This window comes from Balaenoptera musculus, chromosome 11, assembly GCF_009873245.2.
Source record: "Balaenoptera musculus isolate JJ_BM4_2016_0621 chromosome 11, mBalMus1.pri.v3, whole genome shotgun sequence".
NCBI lineage: Eukaryota > Metazoa > Chordata > Mammalia > Artiodactyla > Balaenopteridae > Balaenoptera > Balaenoptera musculus.
The window spans coordinates 103,842,452-103,866,921 of NC_045795.1; the positions used below are offsets into that span (position 1 = coordinate 103,842,452).

Below are 24,470 nucleotides of genomic sequence, written 5' to 3' on the forward strand. Positions count from 1 at the left end.
GCTCTCCAGCTCTGCAGCAGCCTTAAAAACCAACCGCCTGGAAAGATCAGAATGGGCCAGAGCTTTTTCAAAGCCTCATTCCCAAAGAACTGTCACTATTGGACATCAGGTAGCTCACTAGAAGATGCCAGCTGCAGACTCTCTGTATTTCACCTGACTTGTGGTTCACTTCGTATAAAAAGCCTTTTCCCTTTTTGGCTGCCTGAGGCAGTAGATAATAGTTGGGGTTAACAACACACTAGCCAAAAAGCCTAAAAGGAAAAGCTGGGGAATGAGATGCCTACGTGGGTTTTGAAAAGGTCCCATACAATCCCAGGACACTAGAAGGCCACTGGCATTGGGCTGTGCACATGCTCAGGAAATACCCGAGGAGACCCAAGCTCTCACCTCTGGCTGATCTAGAGGCTCAGTACAAGCAGGAAGTGAAGGCAAAGGTAGGGCTACCAACTACCCGAGTGAGGGTTGAAGGGATGCCCCGACATGCACACAGGGCCCCTTTGGCAAGGACTGAGAGACCCATCGGCACCAGGCATGGCATTCAAGGAAATCTCCACCAATCACCAAGCAGAGGCTTCAGTGCCACGTACAATAGAGAAAACAGACTAAAGAATTAGTTCCGACAAGTCATGAAACAAGCAACATCTACAATAAGCAGCAATAACAAGCAACCCTGAGAAGAAGAGGGGAGAATCTGATTTCCAGAGGTGCCACATTATTTTATTTTAAATGTCCAGACTAACTAGACAAAAGCTTTAAATCAGCTATTTAACATATGTTCAAAGAACTTAAGGAACCACGTCTAAAGAAGGACAGCATGGCCCACCGTGTGTAGGCACCCTCAGTGAGATCAACAGCTCCTCACCAGACATCATGGAGCCAGAAGAAATCAAGAAGCCGCAACACGTTCAAAGTGCTTGAAGAGTTCTATGGGCAGCAAAACTATCCTTCAAAAATGAAGGTGAAATTGATTCCCTGGTAAAGGAAAAGAGAGAATTTGTCACTCGCACATCTGCCCTAGGGGAAATACCAAAGGGAGACTTTGAAGCTGAAATGAAAGGACCCAGACAGCTGTTTGTCCACATGAAGAAATAAAGAGCGTTAGCAAGGGTAACTAACAGGCATATTTTAAAAAACAGTGTAAGCGTTATTTTTTTTGGTTAGTAACGCTTTTCTTGTATCTGATTTAAAGACAACTGCATAATGCAGTAGTTATAAATTAGTGTTGATGGGCACACAGTGTAGAAGGATGCAACTTGTATGACAGTAAGGCCACAAAAGGGTGGGCACAGAGCTATATATGAACAAAATTTTTATATACTAGTAAATTAAGTTGCTATTAATTTGAGTTAGAAGGTTATAAGCTAAAGTGCTACTTGTAACCCTCAGAGCAACCACTAAAAAAATAACTCTATATATATAATATATATATATCTTATAAATATCTCATATATATAAATACAATGATAAAGGTTAGGGCACACGAGAAAATACATGAGATCTAGTACAAAAGAAGGCAGTAACGGAGGATAAAGGAACAGAAAGAACCATAAGACATAGAAAACAAAGCACTGCAACCCAGCAACAGTAAAATAGATATTATTATCAAGTACACATGGAACATTCTCCAGAATGGACCATACATCGAGGAGAAAACAAGTCTCAAATTTAAAAGGACTGAAACCATACAAAGTATGTTCTCCAGTCACAATGGAATGAAATTAGAAAAAATAACAGAAGAAAATTTGGGAAATTACAAATATGTGCAAATTAAAAAACATGCTCAAATAACTGATGGGTCAAAGAAGAACACACAAAAGCAATCAGAAAATTATTTGAGAGAAATAAAAATACAACATACCAAAACTTATGGAATGCTGGGAAGACAGTGTTTATAGGGAAATTTATATCTTTAAGTACCAATGTTAAAAAAGAAGAGCTCAAATAAATGATCTTTCACCTTAAGAAAAATCATGAAAAAGAGCAGAATCACCACCACCCCCCTGAAAAAATACAGAGTGGGAAGTAATAAAGATTAGAGTGGTGATAAGTGGAACAAAGAATAGAAAAACAATAGGGAAAACCAACAAATACAAAGGTTGGGTCTTTGGAAAGACTGAAAAAATTGACAAACCTTTAGCTGACCAAGAAAAAAAGAGAAAAGACTGAAATACTTAAGTGGGAACATTACTTCCAAAATTATAAATTTTAAAATAATTATGAGGGAATACTATGAACGACTGTATGCCAACAAATTAGAAAACCTAGATGAAATGGACAAATTCCTAGTAACATACAAACTAACTCAAGAAAAAAAATTTTTTTTAAACTAAAAGACCGATAACAAGAGACTGAATTAGTAATAAAAATATTCTCATAAAGAAAAGTCCAAGGTAAGACGACTTCAGTAGTGAATATAAAGCATGCAGGTTGGAAAGGAAGAAGTAAAACTACCTCCATTTAGAAATGGCATGATCTTGTACATAGAAAATCCTAAGGAATACATACACATACATACACACACACACACACACACACACACAACTATTACAGCTAATCAACAAGTACAGCAAGGTTGTAGGATACAAAATTGATACAAAAAAGTTAAGTTTTATTTCTATACACTAGCAATGAACAATCCAAAAATTAAGAAAACAGTTGTGCCTGCAATAGTATCAAAAAGCATAAAATACTTAAGAACACATTTCACAAAAGGAGTTTAAAACTTTTACCTTGAAAACTGAAAAACATTGTTGAAAGAAAGTTTTACAAACCTAACAAATGGAAAGATATTCCATATTCATGTGTTGGAAGAGTGAACACTGTTAAGATGGCAGCACTTCAAACTGATCTACAGATTCAGTGCAATCCCTGTCCAAATTCCAGTGGCCTACTTTGGAGAAAATGACATGATGATCCTGAAATTCATATGGAAATGCAAGGGACCCAGAATCCTAAACAAACTTGGAAGAAAGAACAAAGTTGGAGAACATGCACTTCAGGATTTCAAAACTTAACTATGAAGCTAGAGTAATCAAGACCATGTAGTACTGGGGTAAGACTAGAAATACAGATCAATGAAACAGAATTGGGAGTCCGTAGATAAACCCGTGCATCTACAGTCAATTGATTTTCAACAAGGTTGCCCACACTATTCAAGGTGGAAAGAACAGTCTTTTCAACAAATGGTGCTGAGACGACAGGACATCCACAGGCACAGGAACGAATTTGGTTCCTTACCTCAAATCACATACAAAAACTAACTCAGAATGGGTCAGAGACCTAACCTAAGAGCTAAAACTATAAAACACATAGAAGAAAACATAGGCGAAACACAGTGACCTTGGATTAGGCTTCAGTTTCTTAGATGTGACATCTAAAGTACAAGCAACCAAAGAAAAATTAGGTAAAACTGACTTCATCAAAATTTCAAAGTTTTATATTTCAGAGAACACTATCAAGAAAGTAAAAAGACAACCCACAAAATGAGAGAGGATATTTGCCAATCATATATCTGATTAGGATCTAGTTTCCAGAATATAAAAAGAACACTTACAACTCAACAATAAACCCAATTTTAACATTGGCAAGGGAGTTGAATGGACATTTCTCCAAAGAAGATACACAATGGCCAATAAGCAAGCACATTAAAAGATGCTCAACATTCGTTGTTTCGAAAATGCAAATCAAAACCACATTAAGATACCACTTAGCATAATGTTTTCAAGGTTCTTCCATGTTGTTGCACGAATCAGTACTGCACTCCTTTTTACAGCTGAGTAACATTCCATCGTGTGGCTGGACCACATATTCTTTATCCTCTCCTCAGGTGATGGACATCTGGGCTGTTTCCACTTTGGGCTGTTAGGAATAATGCTGCTCTGAACATTCTTATGCAAGTCTCTGTGGACATGGGTTTTCTGTTCTACTGAACTGTACATTTTAAAGGGTGCATTTTTGGTATGTGATTTATACCTCAATAAAAAGTATGAATCATTTGTGGAATAAGGTCAAGAAGCAGAACACTCCCAGCCTCTGCAGACTCTCTGAAATACCTACTCCCCGCCAGATTAGTGCTAACTCCAGACACGATCACACCACAGCTTGTTCTATTTCTCCTTCACTTTTACCAACTATGACTACAGAGCTCAACAATAGATGGTCCTCTCCCTTTACTCTTTTTTTTGGGGGGGTGGGGGCTGCGCCACGCATGACTTGTGGGATCTTAGTTCCCCGACCAGGGATTGATCCCATGCCCTCGGCAGTGAAAGTGCAGAGTCCTAACCACTGGACTGCCAGGGAATTCCTGACAGTCATCTCCCTTATCCACGACTTCAGTTACCTGAGGTCAACCACGGTCCAAAAGTAATGGAAAATTCCAGAAATAAGTTCTAAATTGCGTGCTGTTCTAAGCAGTGTGACAAAAGCTCGCACTGTTCAGCTTTGTTCTGCTGGGGATGTGAATCATCCCTTTGTCTGGCATATTCACCCATTGGTCACTCACTTAACCTTGTAGGTTACCAGATCCACTGCTGTGGTATCGCAGCGCTTGTGTTCAAGTCACCCTTATTTTACTTAATAATGGCCCCAAGGCACAAGCGTAGTCATGCTGTGCCTAATTTATAAATTACACTTCATCACAGGTATGTATGTACAGGAAGAAGCAGAGTATATGCAGGGTTCAGCACAACCGTGGTTTCAGGCATCCACAGGGGGTCTTGGGACGTATCCCCCATGGGTAAGCAGGGGATCCCATAGTAGTGTTTTGCTCACTTTGCAATTTAGATCAATAAGATCACACTCCAGGGCTTCCCTGGTGGCGCAGTGGTTGAGAATCTGCCTGCCAATGCAGGGGACACGGGTTCGAGCCCTGGTCTGGGAAGATCCCACATGCCACGGAGCAACTACGCCCGTGAGCCACAATTACTGAGCCTGCGCGTCTGGAGCCTGTGCTCCGCAACAAGAAAGGCCGCGATAGTGAGAGGCCCGCGCACCGCGATGAAGAGTGGCCCCCGCTCGCCGCAACTGGAGAAAGCCCTCGCACAGAAACGAAGACCCAACACAGCCATAAAAAAAAAAAAAAAAGATCACACTCCATTTACTCTTTTCATGTCTTGTTTCTTTCACTGGACATTACATTTCTGAGATGCAGCCACATTGCTGAATCTGTTTCATTTTATTGTTGTATAGAAAGCAACCGCGTGAATATACCACAATCCATTCACCTGTTCTACGCTTGAGGGACCATCCAACTTACTTTCCTTTCCAAAATAAAAACCTGATTGCTTTTATTACACAAGTAATGTGTTCATGAGAAATAAGATTTACACAATACAAAAAGGTATAAGTTTAAGTCCTCAACAATGTTACTGCTCCAAGATCACTAATGCTGTCTAGTGTATATCCTTCCAATGCACACACACACATGTATATACACAGTGTACACATACACATATCCTTTGAATGTACACACACACATACACACAGTGTACACATACACATATCCTTCCAATGTACACATAGTGTACACATACACATATCCTTCCAATGTACAGTGTACACATACACATATACACCATGTACACACACATATACACCATGTACACATACATATATATACACAATGTACACATATACATATATATACACAATGTACACATACACATATATACACAATGTACACATAAACACACGCTCTCACATTCACACTCACTCTCTTTCTCACACTGTATTTTTTTTTTAATCAATGTTCTAGATCCTGGATGTTTTTTAATATAAAATGTATACACCTTTCTACCCCTGTCTTCAGTAGATATGTCTTTATGTCTTCTCTTGTCATCCCCGATAGCTGACCCCAGACAGTTTCAGGCGAGGAATGAGGTGGGGGGCTTACTGCACCCAGCTGCTGGTAAACTTTTTTCCCAGAGGATTTACAGCTTCAGGAAGAGCAGAGGCAAGAACCCAGCAGGGGCACGTGGCTACCTGTCACGCAGCCCCTCCCCAGGGGCAAGGGCACACTGTGGACAGCAGAGGAGGTGCTGGGCAGAAAAGGGGTGCCCAGGGCACAATGAATGGAGGCACAGGGGAGCCCCTCATCTCCAGCCTGCAGAACTGGGGCCGGGACAGGCTTTGCTTGGCTCAAAGAGGCAGCAAACCACTTAACAAGGCTGGGAGTTACTTATTCCCACCTGCCCTGCACTTCCTGCCAACCAGCCCAGGGATGCCCGCTGGCCCGCCCACCCGCAGGGGCTGCCCTCACTGGGGGCCCAAGCCCTGGTCCTTCATAAGGGCTGGAACCCACTTCCCCCCACACCGTGGCCTTCTGGCCCTTAACCCTCTAAGCCCAACCCCTTCCTTTAAATTCCTGCCACACTCTTGGCGATGCTGGTAATCTGAGCCAGGATGCCAGGTCAGGCCATGGGGCAGAGGCAGTAGCGGAGGGGGAGGAGGGGTCCAGACCTGCCCCACCGAGCACCGCCCGTGCTCCAAACCCGCCGGCGGGACCTCGGGTCCCCACTCTGCATTCTACGTGGAACCCACAGGAGGGAGGACGCTGAGCAGAACAGGGCTGTGGGCCCAGGGCCTCAGGGCCGTACCCCTCATCTCTCCAAAACTAACCACCCCACGCCCATGACACGTGGGGCGATGCTTTACCTCCTTAATCTTCACCAGACCCCAGGACGGCCCGACCATTACTGCCCCGCTGACCCCGACCAGGGCGGAGAGGGCCAGAGAGGCAGCCCCCTGCCCCAGGCCCACCTCGGCTGCTCAAGGACGCCCACCTGCAAGGTCTCCTCACCTCGGTTCCTCCCCTCAACCTCTGCAGGGTCGTCTGCTGGGAAAGGAACCTGCTCCAGGACTTGCCTCAAAAACAAGCTCCCCTGACCTCAAGTTGCCCCCCAGCTCTCAGTCCACTTCTCCCCCACCCTTCAGGACACAACCACAGAGACCCGTCCCTCTGCGCTCAGCAGCCACCGGCCCCTCCCTGCGTGCCGCCCGAGCCAGGCCAGAGGTGAGCAGCCGGGCTCCAGCAGGACCGCCAAGCCCAGCACCCACTCCACCCAGCCCCACCCACCCCCGCCTCACTCCCCAACAGGAACCTCACCCCCCCACACACGCGCGCCTCACCCCCCCCCCCGCGCGCCTCACCGCCCCCCGCGCGCCTCACTCCCCAACAGGAACCTCACCCCCCCACACGCGCGCCTCACCCCCCCACACGTCTCACCCCCCCCACGCCTCACCCCACGCGCCTCACCCCCACGCGCGCCTCACCCCCCACGCGCCTCGCCCTCCACCCCCGCCTCACCCCCCACACACGCGCCTCACCCTCCACGCGCGCCTCACCCCACACGCGCCTCACCCCCCACGCGCGCCTCACCCCCCCACCCCCGCCTCAACCCCCCCCACGCGCCTCACCCCCCACGCGCCTCACCCCCCCACGCGCGCCTCACCCCACCAAGCGCGCCTCACCCCCCACACGCCTCACCCTCCACGCGCGCCTCACCCCCCACGCGCGCCTCACCCCACACGCGCCTCACCCTCCACGCGCGCCTCACCCCCCCACGCGCCTCACCCCCCACGCGCGCCTCACCCCCCCACGCGCGCCTCACCCCCCCCACACGCCTCACCCCACACGCGCGCCTCACCCCCCACGCGCGCCTCACTCCCCACACGCCTCACCCCCCCACGCGCGCCTCACCCCCCACACGCCTCACCCCCCACGCGCGCCTCACCCCCCACACGCCTCACCCCCCACGCGCGCCTCACCCCCCACACGCCTCACCCCCCCCACGCGCGCCTCACCCCCCACGCGCGCCTCACCCCCCCCACGCCTCACCCCCCACACGCCTCACCCCCCCACGCGCGCCTCACCCCCCACACGCCTCACCCCCCACACGCCTCACCCCCCACGCGCGCCTCACTCCCCACACGCCTCACCCCCCACGCGCGCCTCACCCCCCACACGCCTCACCCCCCCACGCGCGCCTCACCCCCCACACGCGCCTCACCCCCCCACAGCTCCTCCCCTCCTATACGTGTGTCCTTGGAAATGTTAAATTTCTGTGCCTCCTTAGGGTCGTGAAGACACAGGGGAATAATGCATCTGCATCACAGGACACGGGGCCTGTCCCCACCCCCAGCACAAACCCTCAGAGGCTCTGCCGTTTTAAGTCAACGGTTTTAACTACACCGCAGCAGAATCACCTGGAAGGGCCGTTAAAGGCAGGCAGTGCTGGACCCAGCTGGGTGCTTTCCCATCACTGGTGGGGGTGGGGAGCGGGCCAGGCGGCGCCGACGCCGGGTGTTGTGGGCGCGGGCCCCAGAGCTACCTGAGCGACAGGCCCCCACGCTCCGGGCCGAGGGGTGTCCCGTCCCGCTCTCCTGACCCCGGCCGCGCGGACCGCCCCCTGCTCCCCCAGTCCTGCCTCCTCTTCCGCGTACGTTCTGCTCCACCCGGCTCCGGGCCCTCGGAGCCCCGGGCCGTCCCCTCCGCGCACCCGGCCCCGGGCCCTCGGAGCCCCGGGCCGCCCCCTCCGCGCACCCGGCCCCGGGCCCTCGGAGCCCCGGGCCGCCCCCTCCGCGCACCCGGCCCCGGGCCCTCGGAGCCCCGGGCCGCCCCCTCCGCGCACCCGGCCCCGGGCCCTCGGAGCCCCGGGCCGCCCCCTCCGCGCACCCGGCCCCGGGCCCTCGGAGCCCCGGGCCGCCCCCTCCGCGCACCCCACCCCGGGCCCATCGGGCGCAGAGCCGCACTCACCGGATACCCCCGGGCGGCGGCGGGAAGCGACGCGGCTGGAGGAGCAGCGAGACCGCAAGGGCCACGGAGGAGGCTGGACGGCGGCCTTCTCCCAAAGCCCGCCCTAAAACCCGTAGTCCCCGCCCCGCCCCCGGGCTTGGAGTCCCCGCCCCCTAAAACCGGAATCCCCGCCCCCGGGCCCGGAGTCCCCGCCCCCAAACCGGGCGTCCGCGCTCCCCGGGCCCCTCCGCCCGACCCCGCGGACCGGGACTCTGGGCGGGGGCTCGGGGGCGGGACAGGTCCTGGGGCGGAGCTGGGGGGACCGGCGGGGGAAGGGCCGGTTGGGTCGCCTCCCCCGTTCCCCGGGCTGCAGGGCGGGCTCCCCCGGATTCTTGCGACAAGACCCGCCCTGGGACGGTTCTCTGCCTTGGCGGCTGCAGGGCCGCGGGTAGACCCGGAGGAGGGGCGTGAGGGCCCGTCTTCCCCCGTCGGTGTCGTCCCGGAAACGCTCGGGCGGCCCGGGGCAGTGAAACGGCCCCACTTCCCTCATGCCGGCTGCGGGCATGCGCTGCATCGTGCTTTTTTTTTTTTTTTTCATCTAAATCCCGGGCTCCGCACACACCTTTTTTTTCTCCTGCAGTAATTTTAAAGCATCCAGCAGACATATTTCACCTGTAAATACTTGAGTCTATCTAATCGATGAGGCCTGTTTTCTGAAACATTTCCATAATACCAGCATCACACCTGACAAAGTTAATAATACCCAGCGGTTCAGCTTTCCCCGATGGACTCAAAACTGTCTTTTGACCGTTGGCCTGCTCTAGCCAAGGTGGGAGGAGGAATGAGATTTTGCAGGGGGTCTCAGGCAAAGCTCACCTGCAGGGTTTGCTGGGAGCCTGCTCAGGGTCACAGCCAGAATGTGGTCCCACGAAGGGAAGTCCCAGGCAGGGGAGGGACCATCAAGTGCAGATGGAGGCCAGATATTTAGCAAGACCCAGTAAATACTGCACTATATTATTTCAACAAAAGACAACTTTGTGTGTGAAATACAGAGTTCTCCAGAGTCACAGACACACGTGCACTCTGTTTTTCAGGAGCATGTGGCCTTCTTGACCCATGTCTGGTTTTGGAACTCCCCAGGCACCTGGTCTTCAGAGGGCCAGCCATCCTTTGGCCCCTCCTGCCCTCCCCATGGAACAGGGGTCATGTCACCTGTAGCCAGGAGTCCTGCTCTCAACTTTCTAGACCTGCTCCAGCTACCTGGGACCCAGGAATTCCCACTGGCTCCAAGCCCCTTCTGCTGATGTGCCCAGATCAGCAATCCAAAGAAGAAACGGGTCCAGGAACACGGGCTATCCCTTCCCACAGGGCCACTGGGAAGTCCAGTGGCCTCCCAAGTTGCTATGGAAGTACATTTGTCAAGGCCAGAAATTAGAATGACCCCCCTTTTACAACTTGTTTGTTTTATTTGCAATTCCTGTGAATGCAAATATGGCTGTGGGCCCCCATTTGTACTCTTGCCCTGGGTTCTGTAAATTTTGTGGCTGTCTTGGTTCAGTATAATTATGGGCACAAGAAACATTTCATTTTATTCTTAACTTTACTACAAGAAAAATAAACCAGCCAAAGCATAATGATAAATGGCAACTTACAGTTGACCTCCGTAGTAGAGAAAGCACGAGAGAATGTAGCCCTCTTGCAAAGGGGCAGCCGCAGCCAAGCTCCAAAGGACGGCTGCCGTGCCAGGATGCGGGGCCCGTTCTCTGGGGCCTCGGCAGGTGGCAGGCAGCGTGCACCAGTCCTGCAAGCTGGCTCGTGCCCAGTTTGCCCCTTCGCTTCCCCTCTCACTGGTGTTTACAGGTGCCCAGAGCGCTGGGTGTCCAGAGCCCTGGCCAGATTCCAAGCAGTGAGTAGCTTTTGCGAAGAGCTGCTCTGCCCAAACTGTAGTTTTTGGATGGAAACGTAAGATACGCAGACACAAAAGACGTTTGCAAATGATACAGTTCCATTCAGTGTCAGGGGATATTATGGGCTCAGCTGTGGCTTCAAAATTCACACGTTGAAGCCCTAACCTCCAGTGTGCCTGTATTTGGAAATAGGGCCTATAAGGAGGCAATAAAGATTAAGTAAGGTCATGGAGGGGGGCCCGGCTAGGACTGGTGTCCTAACGAGTAGCCGTGGCCCTGTGATGACCCAGCAAGCGGGTGGCCGTCTACAAGCCGGGAAGAATAGCCTCGCCACAAACCAACCCTGCAGGCACCTTGATCTGGGAACTTCCAGCCTCCAGAACCGTGAGAAAATAAACTTCTGTTGTTTAAGCTGCTCAGTGCGAGGCGCTTTGTTATGGCACCCTAATCTGACTAAGGCAGGGGATTAATATTTCACAGCAAGCTGATTTTAGGAAAGCTGTGAACCTCAGTTTTCTCGTCTGTAACGTGGGGATAGTATGAGTGCTGCCTCACAGGTCGGAGGACGACAGGAAGGTCCTTGTGAAGCCCTCAGCACACGAACGGGGAGCCCAGGAGGTGTTTGCTGCTACTAAGTTTATTGTTACCATTAAAGTTCTGACGGGTGAGTCCAGGCACCCGAATGGCCCACTGGGGGATGTTTGGGGCACTAGGAAGGCCTGACCCTGCCTGCACCTTTCCTCCTGTCTGTTCCAGATTCCTGCTGTCACTCTGCCACCACGGCATCCACGCTTGTTCCCGGCCAGTCCTTGTCTTCCCCAAATGGCCTTCAGTTTGGTGGCAGCAGCCCTGGCGCCACCCCCTTCCCTCCTGCCCTCCATGCCCACCCAGTGTCAGGGCCGGTGGGCAGACCTGCTGGGCAGGGGCCCTTGTGACGGGCTGGCCAAGCCCTGCCCTCCCCACCCAGACTGACCCCGCAAAGTGACTGGAGTTTAGGGCCCTCAAGCCTCTTCCCACAATGAGCCCACCTGCCCTGCAGTGCCGCTCAGGTGTGCCTTCAGAGCCCCCGGCCTCCTGCCCACCGGGTCCCACACAGGCTCCCTCTGCACGGCCTCTGCTTGGGAACTGTTGCCCCCGGGGAGTGTCAGGCACGGGTCCTCGGCCTCCTTCCTTGTGGTCTCCCGACGCCTCTTAGCCACGTCACTGTGCTATACTAGGGAGGGTGTTTTTGCCTCTCACACCCCGAATTCCTCAGGGGACTGTTGGTTCGCCCTTGGATTCCCGCTGGGAAGAGACTTGGAGATAAGCTTGTCTGGGAGGTGGTCCCAGGAAACCCGCTGGGAGAGTGGGGGTGGGGGTGGGGAGCGGGAGGCAGCCGGGGCGCCTGGAGCTCAGTCCTGTCCTGCCGGGGCCTCGGAGATCCCACCCCAAGGCCCTGCCAACTCCTATCCCACCAGGCCTCAAGTGAGGGCTGTTTCCAGGACAACGGAGCCCTGGACCTTCAGGCCAGGTAGGCAGGTGGCTTACGAGGGCAGAGAGACCTCCCAAGAGTCCCTGCAGGTCCCACAGCCGGGCTGCAGGGGGTGCGGGCGGCAGGGCGTCAGATTTCCAGGCATGCGCTCTGGGCCCCTGTGCTTTCTGTATGGCCCGCGGACCCCCTTTCACGGATGAGGAAACTCCCAAAGGTCAAGGCCACGCCTCGAGAGGCAGAGCCGGGCTTCACACTCTGTTCTAAGGCCAGTCTCTCCATTCCATCGGCCTGTGTCTTTCAAACACACGACAGTGAGTGGATGAAGGGCCGCACTCTGATTAACCCAGGGCTCCAGGTAAGAGTTCACCGCTCTATGGATGGTCCGGTGTTTGGTACTAAAGTCATAATGTGGCATTTCCATGTGAAACAGTAGAACTCCAAGGAATGCAATTTGGTCTCTAATGACGATGAAGCCTTGTCTAGGGCCCTCAGGGATCCCCCCGCGGCTCTCGGATAATCCAGGGCCGGCGCTGCATCCCCAGCCCAGACTGCCCTGCTCAGCAGAGGCCGGCTCTGGGCTTCACCCACACGACCCTCGTGGGCTTCTGTGGGGACATCACGGAGACCCAGCAGCGGAAGGGGCTGCGAGGCCGGGGGCTCGGGCCTCTGTGTGCCCAGCTCAGCGCCCTCCTGCCATGTGCTCGGGAGCTGGGCCTGGGGGGCAGCAGGGAGGAAGAAACGGGCCTGCCCTCCAGGGTGCCCAGCAGTGCTGGGTCAGGGGCGTGGGGCCTCTCGCCCTGCTGGACGGCCTCCCCACGGCAGGCAGCCTGGGGGTCTTCTCCACCCTACGCTGCCGAGGCCCGAGCAGGGAGCCTAAAATGCAGGCACCCGGGTGCACCTTGGAGAAGCTGCTGGCTCTCCCTCCAGGTGGGGCATCAGGAGCGATGGTCCAGCTCCCGGGACCCGGACCTGCAGGGCCCAAAGTGACGGAGCCACCGCTAAAAATAGTCCTGCACTTTGAAGAGAAGCTGGCAAAGGGAAGGGATCTGGGGTCAGTGAGCGTCTGTCCCCCGACCCGTGAGAGGCACAGGTTCCCTCCCCAGCGTCTCCCAGAGGCCATGCCCTGGCTTGGAGTTCGGCCCATAAGAAAGACGCATTTGGTCTTTGTCCACTGTTCCTGGCACAGAGCTCCTAAAACCCTTGGAATCTCCTGGGCTGAGAGGGATGAAGGTGTCTTTCCTTATGTCGATGACGTGACTCTGGGAAACCACCCAAGGATGGGGCTGGATGCCAGCGGAGCCACCGTGTGATCAGAGGCCTGGAACGTGGGTCCCGGCCCCTGACCTTCCGGGAGGGGAGCGGGGCTGGAGGTGGAATCAGTCACCAGGGGCCCGTGATGTAGCCAATCACGCCCACGTAAGGAATCCTCCATAGAAACCCCGAAGGAGCGGGTTCAGAGAGCGCCCAGGCTGGGAAGGCGTGGAGACTGGGAGAGGAGGGTGGGGTGGGGGGAGGGGCGTGGAAGCTCGGGACCCTTCCCCACACCCTCCCCGGTGCGTCTCTTCCATCTGGCTGTTCCTGAGTCACATCCTCTTATCGTTAAGCCTACGCTCTAGTAAGTAAAGTGTTCCTCTGAGTTCTGCTCTAGCACGCTGCTCTAGCAAGTTAATCAAACCTGAGGAGGGGGTCGTGGGAACCTCTGATCTACAGCTGGTGGGTCAGAAGCACACGTGACAACCTGGCTTCAACTGGCAACTGGCATCTGAAGTTGGGGGGCGGGCAGACTTGCGGGACTGAGCCCATAACCTGGGGGATCTGATGCCCTCACAGCTCTAATCTGTTGTGTACTGTGTAGAGACCAGGCACAGATTTACAGGTGAACAGTGTGCATCTTTTTCCTTCTGGCGGTGAGTGACAGCTCAGCTCCATGAATCACCTCACTTGCCACTAACATTAAAGTCTCTGCTGGGAGAGTTTCAGTTTTGCAAGATGAAGAAGTTCTGAAGATGATGCTGGTGACGGTTGCATGGCAACGTGACCATACGTAATGCCACTGACCTGTACACTTGAAAGCGGTTAAGATGGTTAAGTTTTATGTTATGTGTACGTTACCACAATTTTATAATTTTGGAGCCTTTCGTAAACGCACAGGCCCTGATCAGGCCTCACCCACTTTGCAGTTGAGTCCCCTGGTTCTACCGTGAGAGCAATCTGAATTCAGGTTAGTTGCCAGAGCCTGAGCAGAGCCCCAGCTCTCCCACCTCTGTGTACTGAAGCACATAATATTTTACTTAAAATCCCTTTCTTTCATTTCTCATCTATATTACAGTGAGGGCAATATATTAATTTATTTAGATTACGTGTACAGGTGGGTAATGTGACCTGCAAATCATTAGAGGATATAAAAAGGGGGATATAAAAATATTTGTAATATAAAATGAAGATATTGGGATGGGCAGCATTGAGAATATTGACTTAACTTTTTCCCTAGTGGTTGATATTTTGGATGCTCCAAAAACGTATAGCTTTACTACAGCCCCCTATAGTCTAGCCCTTCCTTCCCTGCCTGAGTCCTATAGTCTAACCTGCACTGAAACATTGACTCAGAGATTTCACTTCTTAAAGCTGTCTGTATCAGTTAGCTTTTGCTGCACGAGAAACCACCCTGCCACTGCAAGGCTGGAAACAGCAGTCATATTTATCCCACGATTCAGTGGTCAGTGCTGGGGCTGGTCTCCTCAGACTCTCACCCGTGAGTCTGCGGTCAGTTCCCGGCCACTTGGGCGGCTGTGCTCTGGGGCCCAGCGACACTGGGCCCATGTCTCTCACCCTCCACGAGGCTGGTTCAAGCACGGAAGCTGTGTGTCTTCTTGAGGCTGAAGCTTGGACCAGGCACAGCATCACATCTGCCACATCCTACTGGTCAAAGCAAGCCGCAAGACCTGCCCAATTCAAGAGATAGAGAAGCAACCCCGTTACTTGGTGGAAGCAGATCCCAAACTCGTGGCCGTTTTTAAGACTCGCAATGCGGGTCCCACCTCATTCCCTCTCCCTGCAGGTCTTTGCTCAAATCCCACTTTATCAGAAGGGCCTTCTTGAGCGCCCCGTATAAAATAGCAGCGCACCACCCACTCTCCCCCCAGACAGCACTCCCCATGCCTTACTGCTGTGGTTTTCTCCGAGCACTTATCACCAGATCATATCTACTATATGAAACAGAAAGCAGAGGCCTGGCCGCTCCACGTGTCCCCTCCGTGTCCCCTCGAGCACAGAACCATCTCGTCTCTGGGACCGTGTCCTCTGGAGGGGAGGAGGGGAAGGAGCTTACACAGCATGCCCCCCTCATCACAGCCCCCAGCCCCGTGGGACCTCCTCCCTTCGAATGCTCTTTCCTTTATTATGTGGAGCAATCCTGTGACCATGTTTTGATTCTGAACATCCCCACCGGCCCCGATTTTACCACGTCGGAAACATTTTCCTGAATAAATGCAAGGCTTGGCCTCCGATGAGTTCCATCTCTTCAAGTCCGACCAGCGGAGAGCCCAGAGCGGCAGTGTGAACAGCGGGCAATGCCAGCCCCCCTCCCACTGAGCCCTGTGGCTGGAGCAGGGGTGCCCCCACCCCAGCTGCCCTGCAGGGGTCGTAGTGGCTGTGGTTGGACGTGTCCTCAGCTCACCTTGCGGAAGGTCCTGAGAACAACTGTCTGAAGCTTACTGCTGTCGATGAAAAGTTAATCAATAGTCAATCTGAGAAAGAAACAGAAAATGTAATTTGAGCCAACCTGAGGATTATAACCCGGGAGACGGTTTCTCAGAAAACTCTGAGGCCTGTCCTGAAGAGGTGAGGGGGGAGGGCAGCCTATGTGTGATTCTGACGAAGGGCTACGTGCAGCCAAGCACACGGCTTGGTAGGAGGTTACTGCTATTCACGAAGGACAGATACCTTAATGGTTTCAGTGCTTTTCTAAGTGTGGGAAGAGGCGAGAATCCAGGTTCATAAAAATTTTCTCCTGAAGATATCGAACTCGCTGAGGGTCAGTTCTGCCAGTTTTCCCCGAGCACAAAGTGCCTCACCCTGATCTTCGCCCTGAATTCCCTTCAGCGTGTCCTGTAAGTCAGCGACTGTGGTGGTTGATGACTTCATTCTTGTAGGACTGGATGGTGGGCAACATTCTTTATGTCACAGCCCCCTCCTTTTTGTCTTAATTTTGACCAAGGTTTGGGAGGCATTTCATGACCAATTTATCCCATGGCACTAGGAATGCTCATTCCCAGGTCAGGCGAGGATTTCCTTGATAGGCCACTCAATGTGCTGTTACTGGACTGGGCCCTGTTAACAGTAGCCCAAAGCCTCTGGGCCACCTGTCCTCCTAGTCTGTTATGGTCCAGGAAATGGTTCCTTCTTGTAGCTTCTTCCCATATCTAGAGTTATACTATTACAATCACTGATCTTACAGAACTATGTGTTTGACAATTGTTTTAGGTCACCTGGTCATCATTATTTTTATCGGGTTTGGTAATGCAAGAAACAATAATCTTGGGCTTCCCTGGTGGCGCAGTGGTTGAGAGTCTGCCTGCCAATGCAGGGGACACGGGTTCGGGCCCTGGTCTGGGAGGATCCCACGTGCCGCGGAGCGACTGGGCCCGTGGGCCACAATTGCTGAGCCTGCGTGTCTGGAGCCTGTGCTCCGCAACAGGAGAGGCCGCGGTGGTGAGAGGCCCGCGCACCGCGATGAAGAGTGGTCCCCACTTGCCGCAACTGGAGAAAGCCCTCGCACGGAAACGAAGACTCAACACAGTCATAAATAAATAAATAAATAAATAAATAAATAAAAAGAACGTGAATTTCTAAAAAAAAAAAAAAAAAAAAAAAAAAAGAAACAATAATCTTGTAAAATAGGCAGAATACAAGTAACACAGCTAGTGACGTTAATAAGGTCATACGTAAGTATTTGAGCTAAGAACTTCTTTTAGGTGCAGCCCAGTATCTCCCCAGGTCGTCTGACCAGTCTGTTCTGCACCAATCACTATCTTTAAGGGAAATGATATATGGCCTCGTCCGTAAAGTCCACCAAAGATGGCTGCACGTACAAGGTGAGTGGTGGGTCATCGTGACCTCTTAGAGGATAAGGAAAGGAATGTTACCTTCTAAGGAGTTCCATGGCTGTCGCCAGAAGGAGGAAAATGTATTTCTATGGCTGAGCAGATATTTCTGCCATTGGGGAGGTCAGGTTACACCCAATGCAGACGCCCAGGCACACTAGTGGGGAGGGAGGAGGCCAGAGGGCAGAGAAGCAGCTTATGTTTAATTTTTTCTTGTCTTGCCTTAAAATATGAATTTTATTTCATCACCACCTTGTGTAAAATCGTGTAAGACAGTGGTCATCACATTGTAAAATGTGTCTCAGGAGGACTCATAAGATGAATTTCGTTCTCTTCTCCAGAAACACAAGCTTGTTTCTGTCGCACAGACACCATGAATTAGGTCACCGATCAGGTTTCCTCCCACTCTCGGCAGCTGGAAAGCCCTGCCTAAACTGTGCTCCAGCTTTAGAAGCGGATAGAGTTTCCCTGCAGGCAGTGTCTGTGCCAGCCGCGTTCCTGCTCGTCTTCCTTCCTATTGCACTTCTCTGCCCTGATTCACCCACGCCTATTTTAATTGTATTATTTTTCTAAACTGCCTTGAACCCTTCTGTCAACTCGGTGAGGACAAATGCATTTAAACATTATAAAAAGGGAGGGGCAAGTTCACTGTCTCCATGTAACGGGCTGCTGGCGGGTCCCCTCCGTGATGGTGGGGATTCGGCGTCTTCCCTCCCGTGCTCTCCATGGCCTCCGGGCACCGTCCTGCCGTATCTGCTTTTTGGGAAAACGCCTACCACCGGGTCCACCGGGCCGCCTCCAGCCCGCCCCAGGGGAGGAGGGAGGGGGTGACAGCCTGAGCCCCGACTGCCCTTGCAGGCCGTGCCTCAGGAGGGGCAGCTACCACGTCCACTGGAGCTCTGTCCACTTGACTGGGCCCTGTGGCCACTGCCCGGCTGCAAAGGACGCTGGGAATTCTGCGTCCTACACGCAGCCATGCGCCCGGGTACAATTTGGGAGTTCTATGACTTAGGAAAGAAGGGGATAAAAGAAAGAAATGGCAGATAACTCAGTCTTATGCTCCTTACTGTGAGATACCAGAAAATACATGTTTTCTCCGCCCCAGCTCCTGGCACAGAGCCCCTGAACCCTTGTAATTTCCTAAATGGTAAGAACACTGGGAGCATGTTTTGTTTATTGAGGCGACTCTCGGGGGCTCCTGGTGGGGTTGGTCACCGGAGAGACGAGGCCAGGAGGAGAAGCTTGTGATTCTCAGCCCTTCTCCCGCGCCCCCCCATCCTCCACAGAGGGGAGAGGGGCCGCGAATGGACTTAACGATGGATCACGCCTACGTGAAGGCTCAAAAAACCCCAACAGGACAGGGTCCAGGGGCTGAGCACATCCACACCCGGAGGGTGGCACTCCCAAGTCCACGGGACAGAGGCTCCTGTGCTCAGACCCTCCCAGGCCTCGCCCTACGTACTCTGGCTGTTCATCTGTTTCCTTTACCACATCCTTTAATAAACTGATAAATGTAGGTGAGTGTTTCCTGAGTTCCGTGAGCTGCTCTAGCAAATGGATTGAACCCAAGGACGGGGTCGTGGGAGCCTCTGCTTTGTAGCCACGTCAGACAGAAGTTGTAGGTAACCTGGGGACCCTGCTTGGGATTGGCACCCGGGGGGCAGTCTTGTGGGGCTGAGCCCTCAATCTGTGGGGTCTGACACCAGCTCCAGGCAGCAGTGTCAGAATTTGGTTAAATTGCAGGACCCTCAGCTGGTGTCACAGAGAATTGCTTGGTGTGGGGACCAGCCCCCCGACATCTAGTGACCAGAAGTGACCTGTTCTGTGTGGAAGTGAAGGAGCCTCACTGGAGAGACAGACCCAGGCGGGAGCGCTGGGTGCTTTTCTTACACACTTGCCTGCGGCTTCTGGAGGAGTCTTGAATCCCTTCTGGAGACAGGATTCAGGACAAAGCCAGGCGCTGCCTCGCACCTGAACCAGAATTCTCAAGTGCAGCTTAGCCGCTCGGCCAGCCAAGCCCTGGGCCACGGGGAGGAAGGTGTTTCCTAGCTCGACCTGGGCGAGAACGGGCTGTGCTCCAGGCCCTGCCTGCTCTTCTGCCCGCGGGGCTGTTTTCAGGGAAGCCAGGCCGACCCCTGGGGACCCTGCAGGCTCTCGCCTGGCGAGGGGGGCAGGAGAGCAGCAGCCGAGGGCCAAGCCAGCTGCAGAGCCCGGACTCTGCTGTGGACGCCCTGGCCCTGGGGTTGGGGGTGTTGGGGGCGAAACAACGGGGACCCAGCAAAGGGGCACGAGTGGGAGTGTCACTCCAGTTAGGAGGTAATAAGGCAGGTCCACGTCCCCTCAGACAGGGCCGGTCCCCTCCACCGTGGGTCCTCACGAATGGCCCCAGGCAGGGGACAGAGTCCAGAGACGAGACACATTTCTCCCCTCTGTGGGCAATGAGACTGGAGACCCGGCACCAGGTTGGGGGGCTGGCCCTGCCTTGGGCAGGCAGGCGGGCATCGGGCGGGGTCTGGCTGTGGGGCTGCGTCGCCCCTCGAGGCGGGGTTGCTGGTTCTTCCTGACCCCTAAGAAGGTCTGGGGAGAAGGGCCGCCTCACGCTCGGGATGGAGAGGACACAGGGAGAGGCCGCCCCAAGGCGGGGCGGGGGTAGGGAGGGGCTGTGCAGGCAGTGTCTAGTTAGCACAAGGGACCCCTCCTCACGGCTCCTCCTGTCACTCCCCGGGGGGTCGGGACGCTGAGGGCGGGACGGACGGAGAGCAAGGCCGCATGGCGGGGGACAGGAGAAGTGGGGCGGCCGCTGGGCCCCGGGAGACGCAGAAGACACAGGCAGGGCGAAGGGGGAGCACGCCCATCGGGGCCAGCAGCCTGCGGCCCGAGCTGAGCCGGCCGCCCCCGCGGGGCCCTGGACGGGTCTGCTCGGCCTGGGGGGAGGGCCCGGCCGCTTGCTGGGGAGGCGTCCGCGGCCCAGCCTGCTTCCTTCCTGGCGTCTCCTGGGGTCACCCCAACAGACGTGCGTCCTGACTTCACCTCAGCACCCGGTTTCTGAGGCGGCAGCCGACACCCTGCCCAGGCGGGCGCCTGGCTCTCCCGAGCCCGGCCAGCTGGCCCGAGAGCAGGACTCGCACGGAGGGCCTGGGCACACAGATGGGCCAGACGCAGGGCGCCAGCCAGAACCTTTATTCGCACGGGGCCACTTTCTGCCCGAGCCGACGGCCGCGCTGACGGGACAGGATGGGGGTCCCAGACGGGGACAGGGGTGCAGGCAGGAGGCTTCCACCACGTTCAGGGAGGAGCTGTGCACTGGGAGGGGCGAGCCCGCAGCCGGGGACACATCCTGAGACCCTCCTCAGTACTCGAAGGTAACTGTCTTGACCCGCAGGTACTCATTCAGAGCCGCCTCTCCTGCAAGACACCGCGAGCCCGGGGGCAACGTGATGGTCCCGGCAGCACTGTGGTCTCATGACCCCGCACCCCCGGAGTCATCTCCCGGATCCCCGTCACCTCATGACCCCGTTGGCTCCGTAGCTGAGAAGAGCATGCTGCTCTCCTGCACCTTCGCACCCCCCTGCCCCCCGGCAAGCTTGACCTCAGGGTTGATCCCGACTGGACCTAACCCCCAGCTTCTGGCTTCCACAGTGGCAGGATGCGGGGAGTGGGACCCACCCTACATTACAGAGCAGCCAGGGGAAGAGGGGTGCCGGGCAGAAGTCCACTTCCCTGGGCAGGCACGCCTGGTGACACCGTCTCTACACTGGGACTCACGTCACCACGTCGGGCATGCTCGGCCCCCACGGGTTCCCCTGTCTGAAGCCTGAGCCCTGACTGCGGCCCCAGGCCCTGTAATCCGGCCGTTGCCTGCCTCCCTGGCCTCCTCCCCGCCCCTGGGCCCACTCCAGCACTCAGCCTCTCTCTGCAGCTCCAAGACCAAAGCTGGTTCCTTCAGGACCCGCTGTCCCCTCTGGCAGGAATGCGCAAACCTGGGCCTTCACGGCAGCTCCTCCAGCCACTCAGGTCTCAGCCCAGGGGACACCTCCTTAGGGAGGCCCACCTGGCCCCCAGCTAAAGCCACTCTCCAGCCTCCTGTTCAGATCGCTCTGTCTGGCCGGCTTCCAGCCCCATTTATCACCGATCCCCTCCCAGCAAGAAGTAAGCAGCCATCTCGTCAGCTCCACCCCTGGCCCCTGGGACTGAGTGGCCTGTAACCGATGTTTGTTGAACGAATAAATGAAAGCGGGCACGATTAGGTTACCCAGGTCTTTGCCAAATCCCGACTGCTTGAACCCTCCGAAGGGAGCGGCCACGTCGGTCTTGTTGTACGTGTTGACGAACACGGTGCCCGCCTCTAGCTTGTCGCTGACGTACAGGGCCTTGCTGATGTCCCTGGTGAAGACGCCAGAGGCCAGGCCGAACTCTGTGGCGTTGGCCCGAGACAGCACCGCGTCCACGTCGCTGCAGGGAAAAGCCAGGGGGGCCTCCGTGAGGAGAGCAAGGGTCTAGCCCTGGACGTGGGACCCAGAGAGACCTGCGTCCCCAGCCCCAGAGGGGAGCCCGACACAGCACAGGGCACAGACCCGTCAGCCCCATTGACCAAACTGCAGATTCACAAGCGAAATAAACAATGGCTGCTATTCCGGCCACTGACGTTTGGCTGGTTCACGACGCAGCCGTGGGTGCTCAGGGCTGAACCCAGCACGCCGTGGAGATGCCCAGAGAGACGCGGAGGACACTCCTGGTGGGCCCAGCCGCCCTGCGGTCCCCTGGGGTCTCCACCCCCGCGGCTGCGAGGGTTCTGCGGGGGCCGGGCTGCGTCCACAGCCCCCACCCGCCTGAGCTCCCCTCCCGGCCCCGCGGCTCACGCGAAGACCCCAGTAACAAGGGCAAGAATCAGGGCTGTCATGACCCATAAGCGGGCTCCCTACCCGTTGGCAAACCGAGAGATGATCATGACGGGCCCGAAGGACTCCTGCTGGGCTATGAACATGTGGTCCTCCACGTCCGTGAAGACGGTCGGCTCGAAGAAGAAACCTGCGGTGGAGACAGAGGAGTTCGTGACCCTGTGGGTGGCTTTCCTGCCCCAGGCGCACGAGTCCTGACCCTCACAGCCTTTCGGCTAAGTGCTGTAAGGACAGTGACGTGACGCTGGGAGCTGGTGTGTCCACCGCCAGGGCTGCAGCTCGCAGCCGGACAAAACACGGGTTTTTCCAGTGACGTTTAGTCTGAAAGCACATCTGGATCCTTCGGCTAGCGCAGCCTCCGGAAGGCCCTCCATCGGCCCCGTGGAGGGGGGCTTGGACTGTGGTCCTCGTGGACAGGCCCTCCAGCCTCCCCATCCTTCCTGGCCCTGCGGGGTGGGCGCCGCCTGCCCGGGGGTAGGGGCCGGTGCTCTCGGCCAGACACACCTTCTCCCATCCCGACTGCCGCCCCACAGGCCCTGGCTGCCCCACAAAACCACTTCTGGCGGCAGAAAGGCAACCTCTGACTACTTCTCCTCTGGACATAGAGCTGCGGGCCCTGAGACCCGCTGGACTAAGGTTTAGTTTGGCCTGATTTAGGGAAAACCAAGAGACTTGAAATTTTCTACCTCTAGTGTTGAGAAGAACAAAAAAAAGTTTATCTTTAATAAAATGTTCCATATTTTTATAAATTTATCAATTATATTTTAACAGTAATTACAATTTCTAAAGCATGAGTCACGTATGAGCACGTGTTGACCCCTGGGGTGTGGCCTGTATTCACCCTGTCTGCAAAGGAAATGTGCCCCCAGGTCCCGGAGCTCCGCGGTGGCCAGTCTCTGCCCACACCCCCGTGCCCCCACGCGCCGGGCCCCGGGGAGGAGGGCTGCACGCCCGGGACCCCTCGCCCTCTGGCCTCCGGGTGGGTGGGCCACTGGGGGGAGCCTGTGTTCACAGCACTGTCCCCCACGGGGTCCCAGGAATTCAGCTCCCTGCCCTTGCCCCTCAGGCCAGGGGCCGGTGGGCAGCGGTCCCCACGGCTCCTGGGTGCTGCAGCCCTAGCTGCTCTGCAAAGGTGCCTTCGCGTCACGTCAGCCCCAGACTCTGGCTTCGCGGAAGCCCACGTTCGTGGGGGCAGAAAAGAGGGCCAGCAGACAGCGGTGGCGCAGTGGCTACAAAAGCTCTGTGCAGGCAGGAGGTGCCCAGGGACGCCGAGACCTGTGGGAGCGCCGCGGCCTGAGCCCGAGGTCACCTGAGTGATGAGGTGACCAGGCGGGGGCGCTCAGGAGGCATCCGCTAAGCAGAGGGGCAGCCCGCCCAGCGAGCAGGCGGACGCCAGGCGTGTTCGGAGGGAGAGTTACGGCCGCAGGCTAGACACAGGCGGGGAGGCACGCTGGGGTGAGCTTGCCTCTGCGGAGCGCTCACCGTGGGAGGGTTTCGGCACGGGGGACACACAGCCCGACGCGGCAGCCGCCTAAGCGCATGCTGGGGGCTCAGGAGGCCCCCAGGGCCCCCGTGACGGTCCAGACTCAGGGCAGAGTCGGCACGATGGTGGCGGGGAACATCTCCAGGTTTGAGAGAATCGGGCAGTTAATTAAGAGCTGGGGTCAAGAAAGAGAGGGGCCTGGAATCCGTTCCCTCCTTCCCTCCTTCACGCCATCGAGCAGACAGGCTAGCGTGAGGCTCGGTGCCGGCACCAAGGGTTGGATGGTGAGGGTGTAGGAGACAGACGTGTGCCTGGCAGGGGGCGCAGGTGGCCCGAGGGGAAGCAGCCCAGATCGCCCGACCCTGCTGCTCCGGCTCCTCGGGCTCGGTGACTGGATTGCACTGAAGATTCTAGAGGGGCAGGGGCGTGTCTGGGGTCAGGTCGGGGCTGGGGATGCTGTGATGAGGTGCACTTGGTACCACTGAGACTGAGGGGCCTGGGTGACGTGCAAGCGGAGGGGTCCAGGGGTCAGGGGTCTGGGTGAGGAGACAAGTCCTGGGAGGGCCTGAGCCGCTGCAGGGCGAGAGACCCTCCAGGGAAAGTGTCCAGGCTCAGGACAGACCTGGGGCTATCCCTACATTCAAGGGACAGGTGGAGAGGGGGTTTCCGGCCAAGAGTGGCCATGGAGGAGTGATGGCCAAAGATAGGAAAACCACGAAATCCAGCACCACGGATCCATGGGAGGAAAGAGTTTCAAGGATGCGGAGATGCTTGGGCAACCAGGGCCACTCCAATAGAGATTCCACCAGCTCCAGGGCCTCATCTTACCAGCCCCACACCTGACCTGGCAGGTGTCCAAACAGCCACGGTGCCCCTCA

At 55.4% G+C, this 24,470-nt stretch overlaps 2 protein-coding genes and 1 long non-coding RNA gene across 8 annotated transcripts in view; all 3 read right to left on the bottom strand.

Moving 5' to 3' along the window:
• Positions 1–8,898, bottom strand: part of SLC41A3 (solute carrier family 41 member 3) — a 66,948-nt gene extending 58,050 nt beyond the window's left edge. For 5 of the 6 annotated variants that reach the window (XR_005021990.1, XM_036870579.1, XM_036870583.1 and 2 more), the window contains exon 1: positions 8,753–8,898. The gene's annotated coding sequence lies outside the window, so the exon portion shown is untranslated. Of the gene's footprint in view, positions 1–862; positions 980–8,752 lie in introns of those variants that run through there. The other variant, XM_036870580.1, reaches the window with a different exon arrangement.
• Positions 8,899–14,424: 5,526 nt separating this feature from the next.
• Positions 14,425–15,889, bottom strand: LOC118904169. The gene is made up of 3 exons (XR_005021943.1): positions 15,786–15,889; positions 15,274–15,409; positions 14,425–15,051 (listed from the first exon to the last, which is right to left on the bottom strand). It is a non-coding gene; the product is annotated as an uncharacterized LOC118904169 (long non-coding RNA).
• A 4,470-nt stretch (positions 15,890–20,359) lies between these two features.
• Positions 20,360–24,470, bottom strand: part of ALDH1L1 (aldehyde dehydrogenase 1 family member L1) — a 47,957-nt gene continuing 43,846 nt past the window's right edge. The window contains exons 21-23 of the mRNA XM_036869056.1: positions 22,134–22,239; positions 21,464–21,663; positions 20,360–20,616 (exon numbers count right to left, since the gene is read on the bottom strand). Coding sequence (XP_036724951.1) covers positions 20,561–20,616; positions 21,464–21,663; positions 22,134–22,239 — 362 coding nt within the window. The 3' untranslated portion in view covers positions 20,360–20,560. The remainder of the gene's footprint in view (positions 20,617–21,463; positions 21,664–22,133; positions 22,240–24,470) is intronic.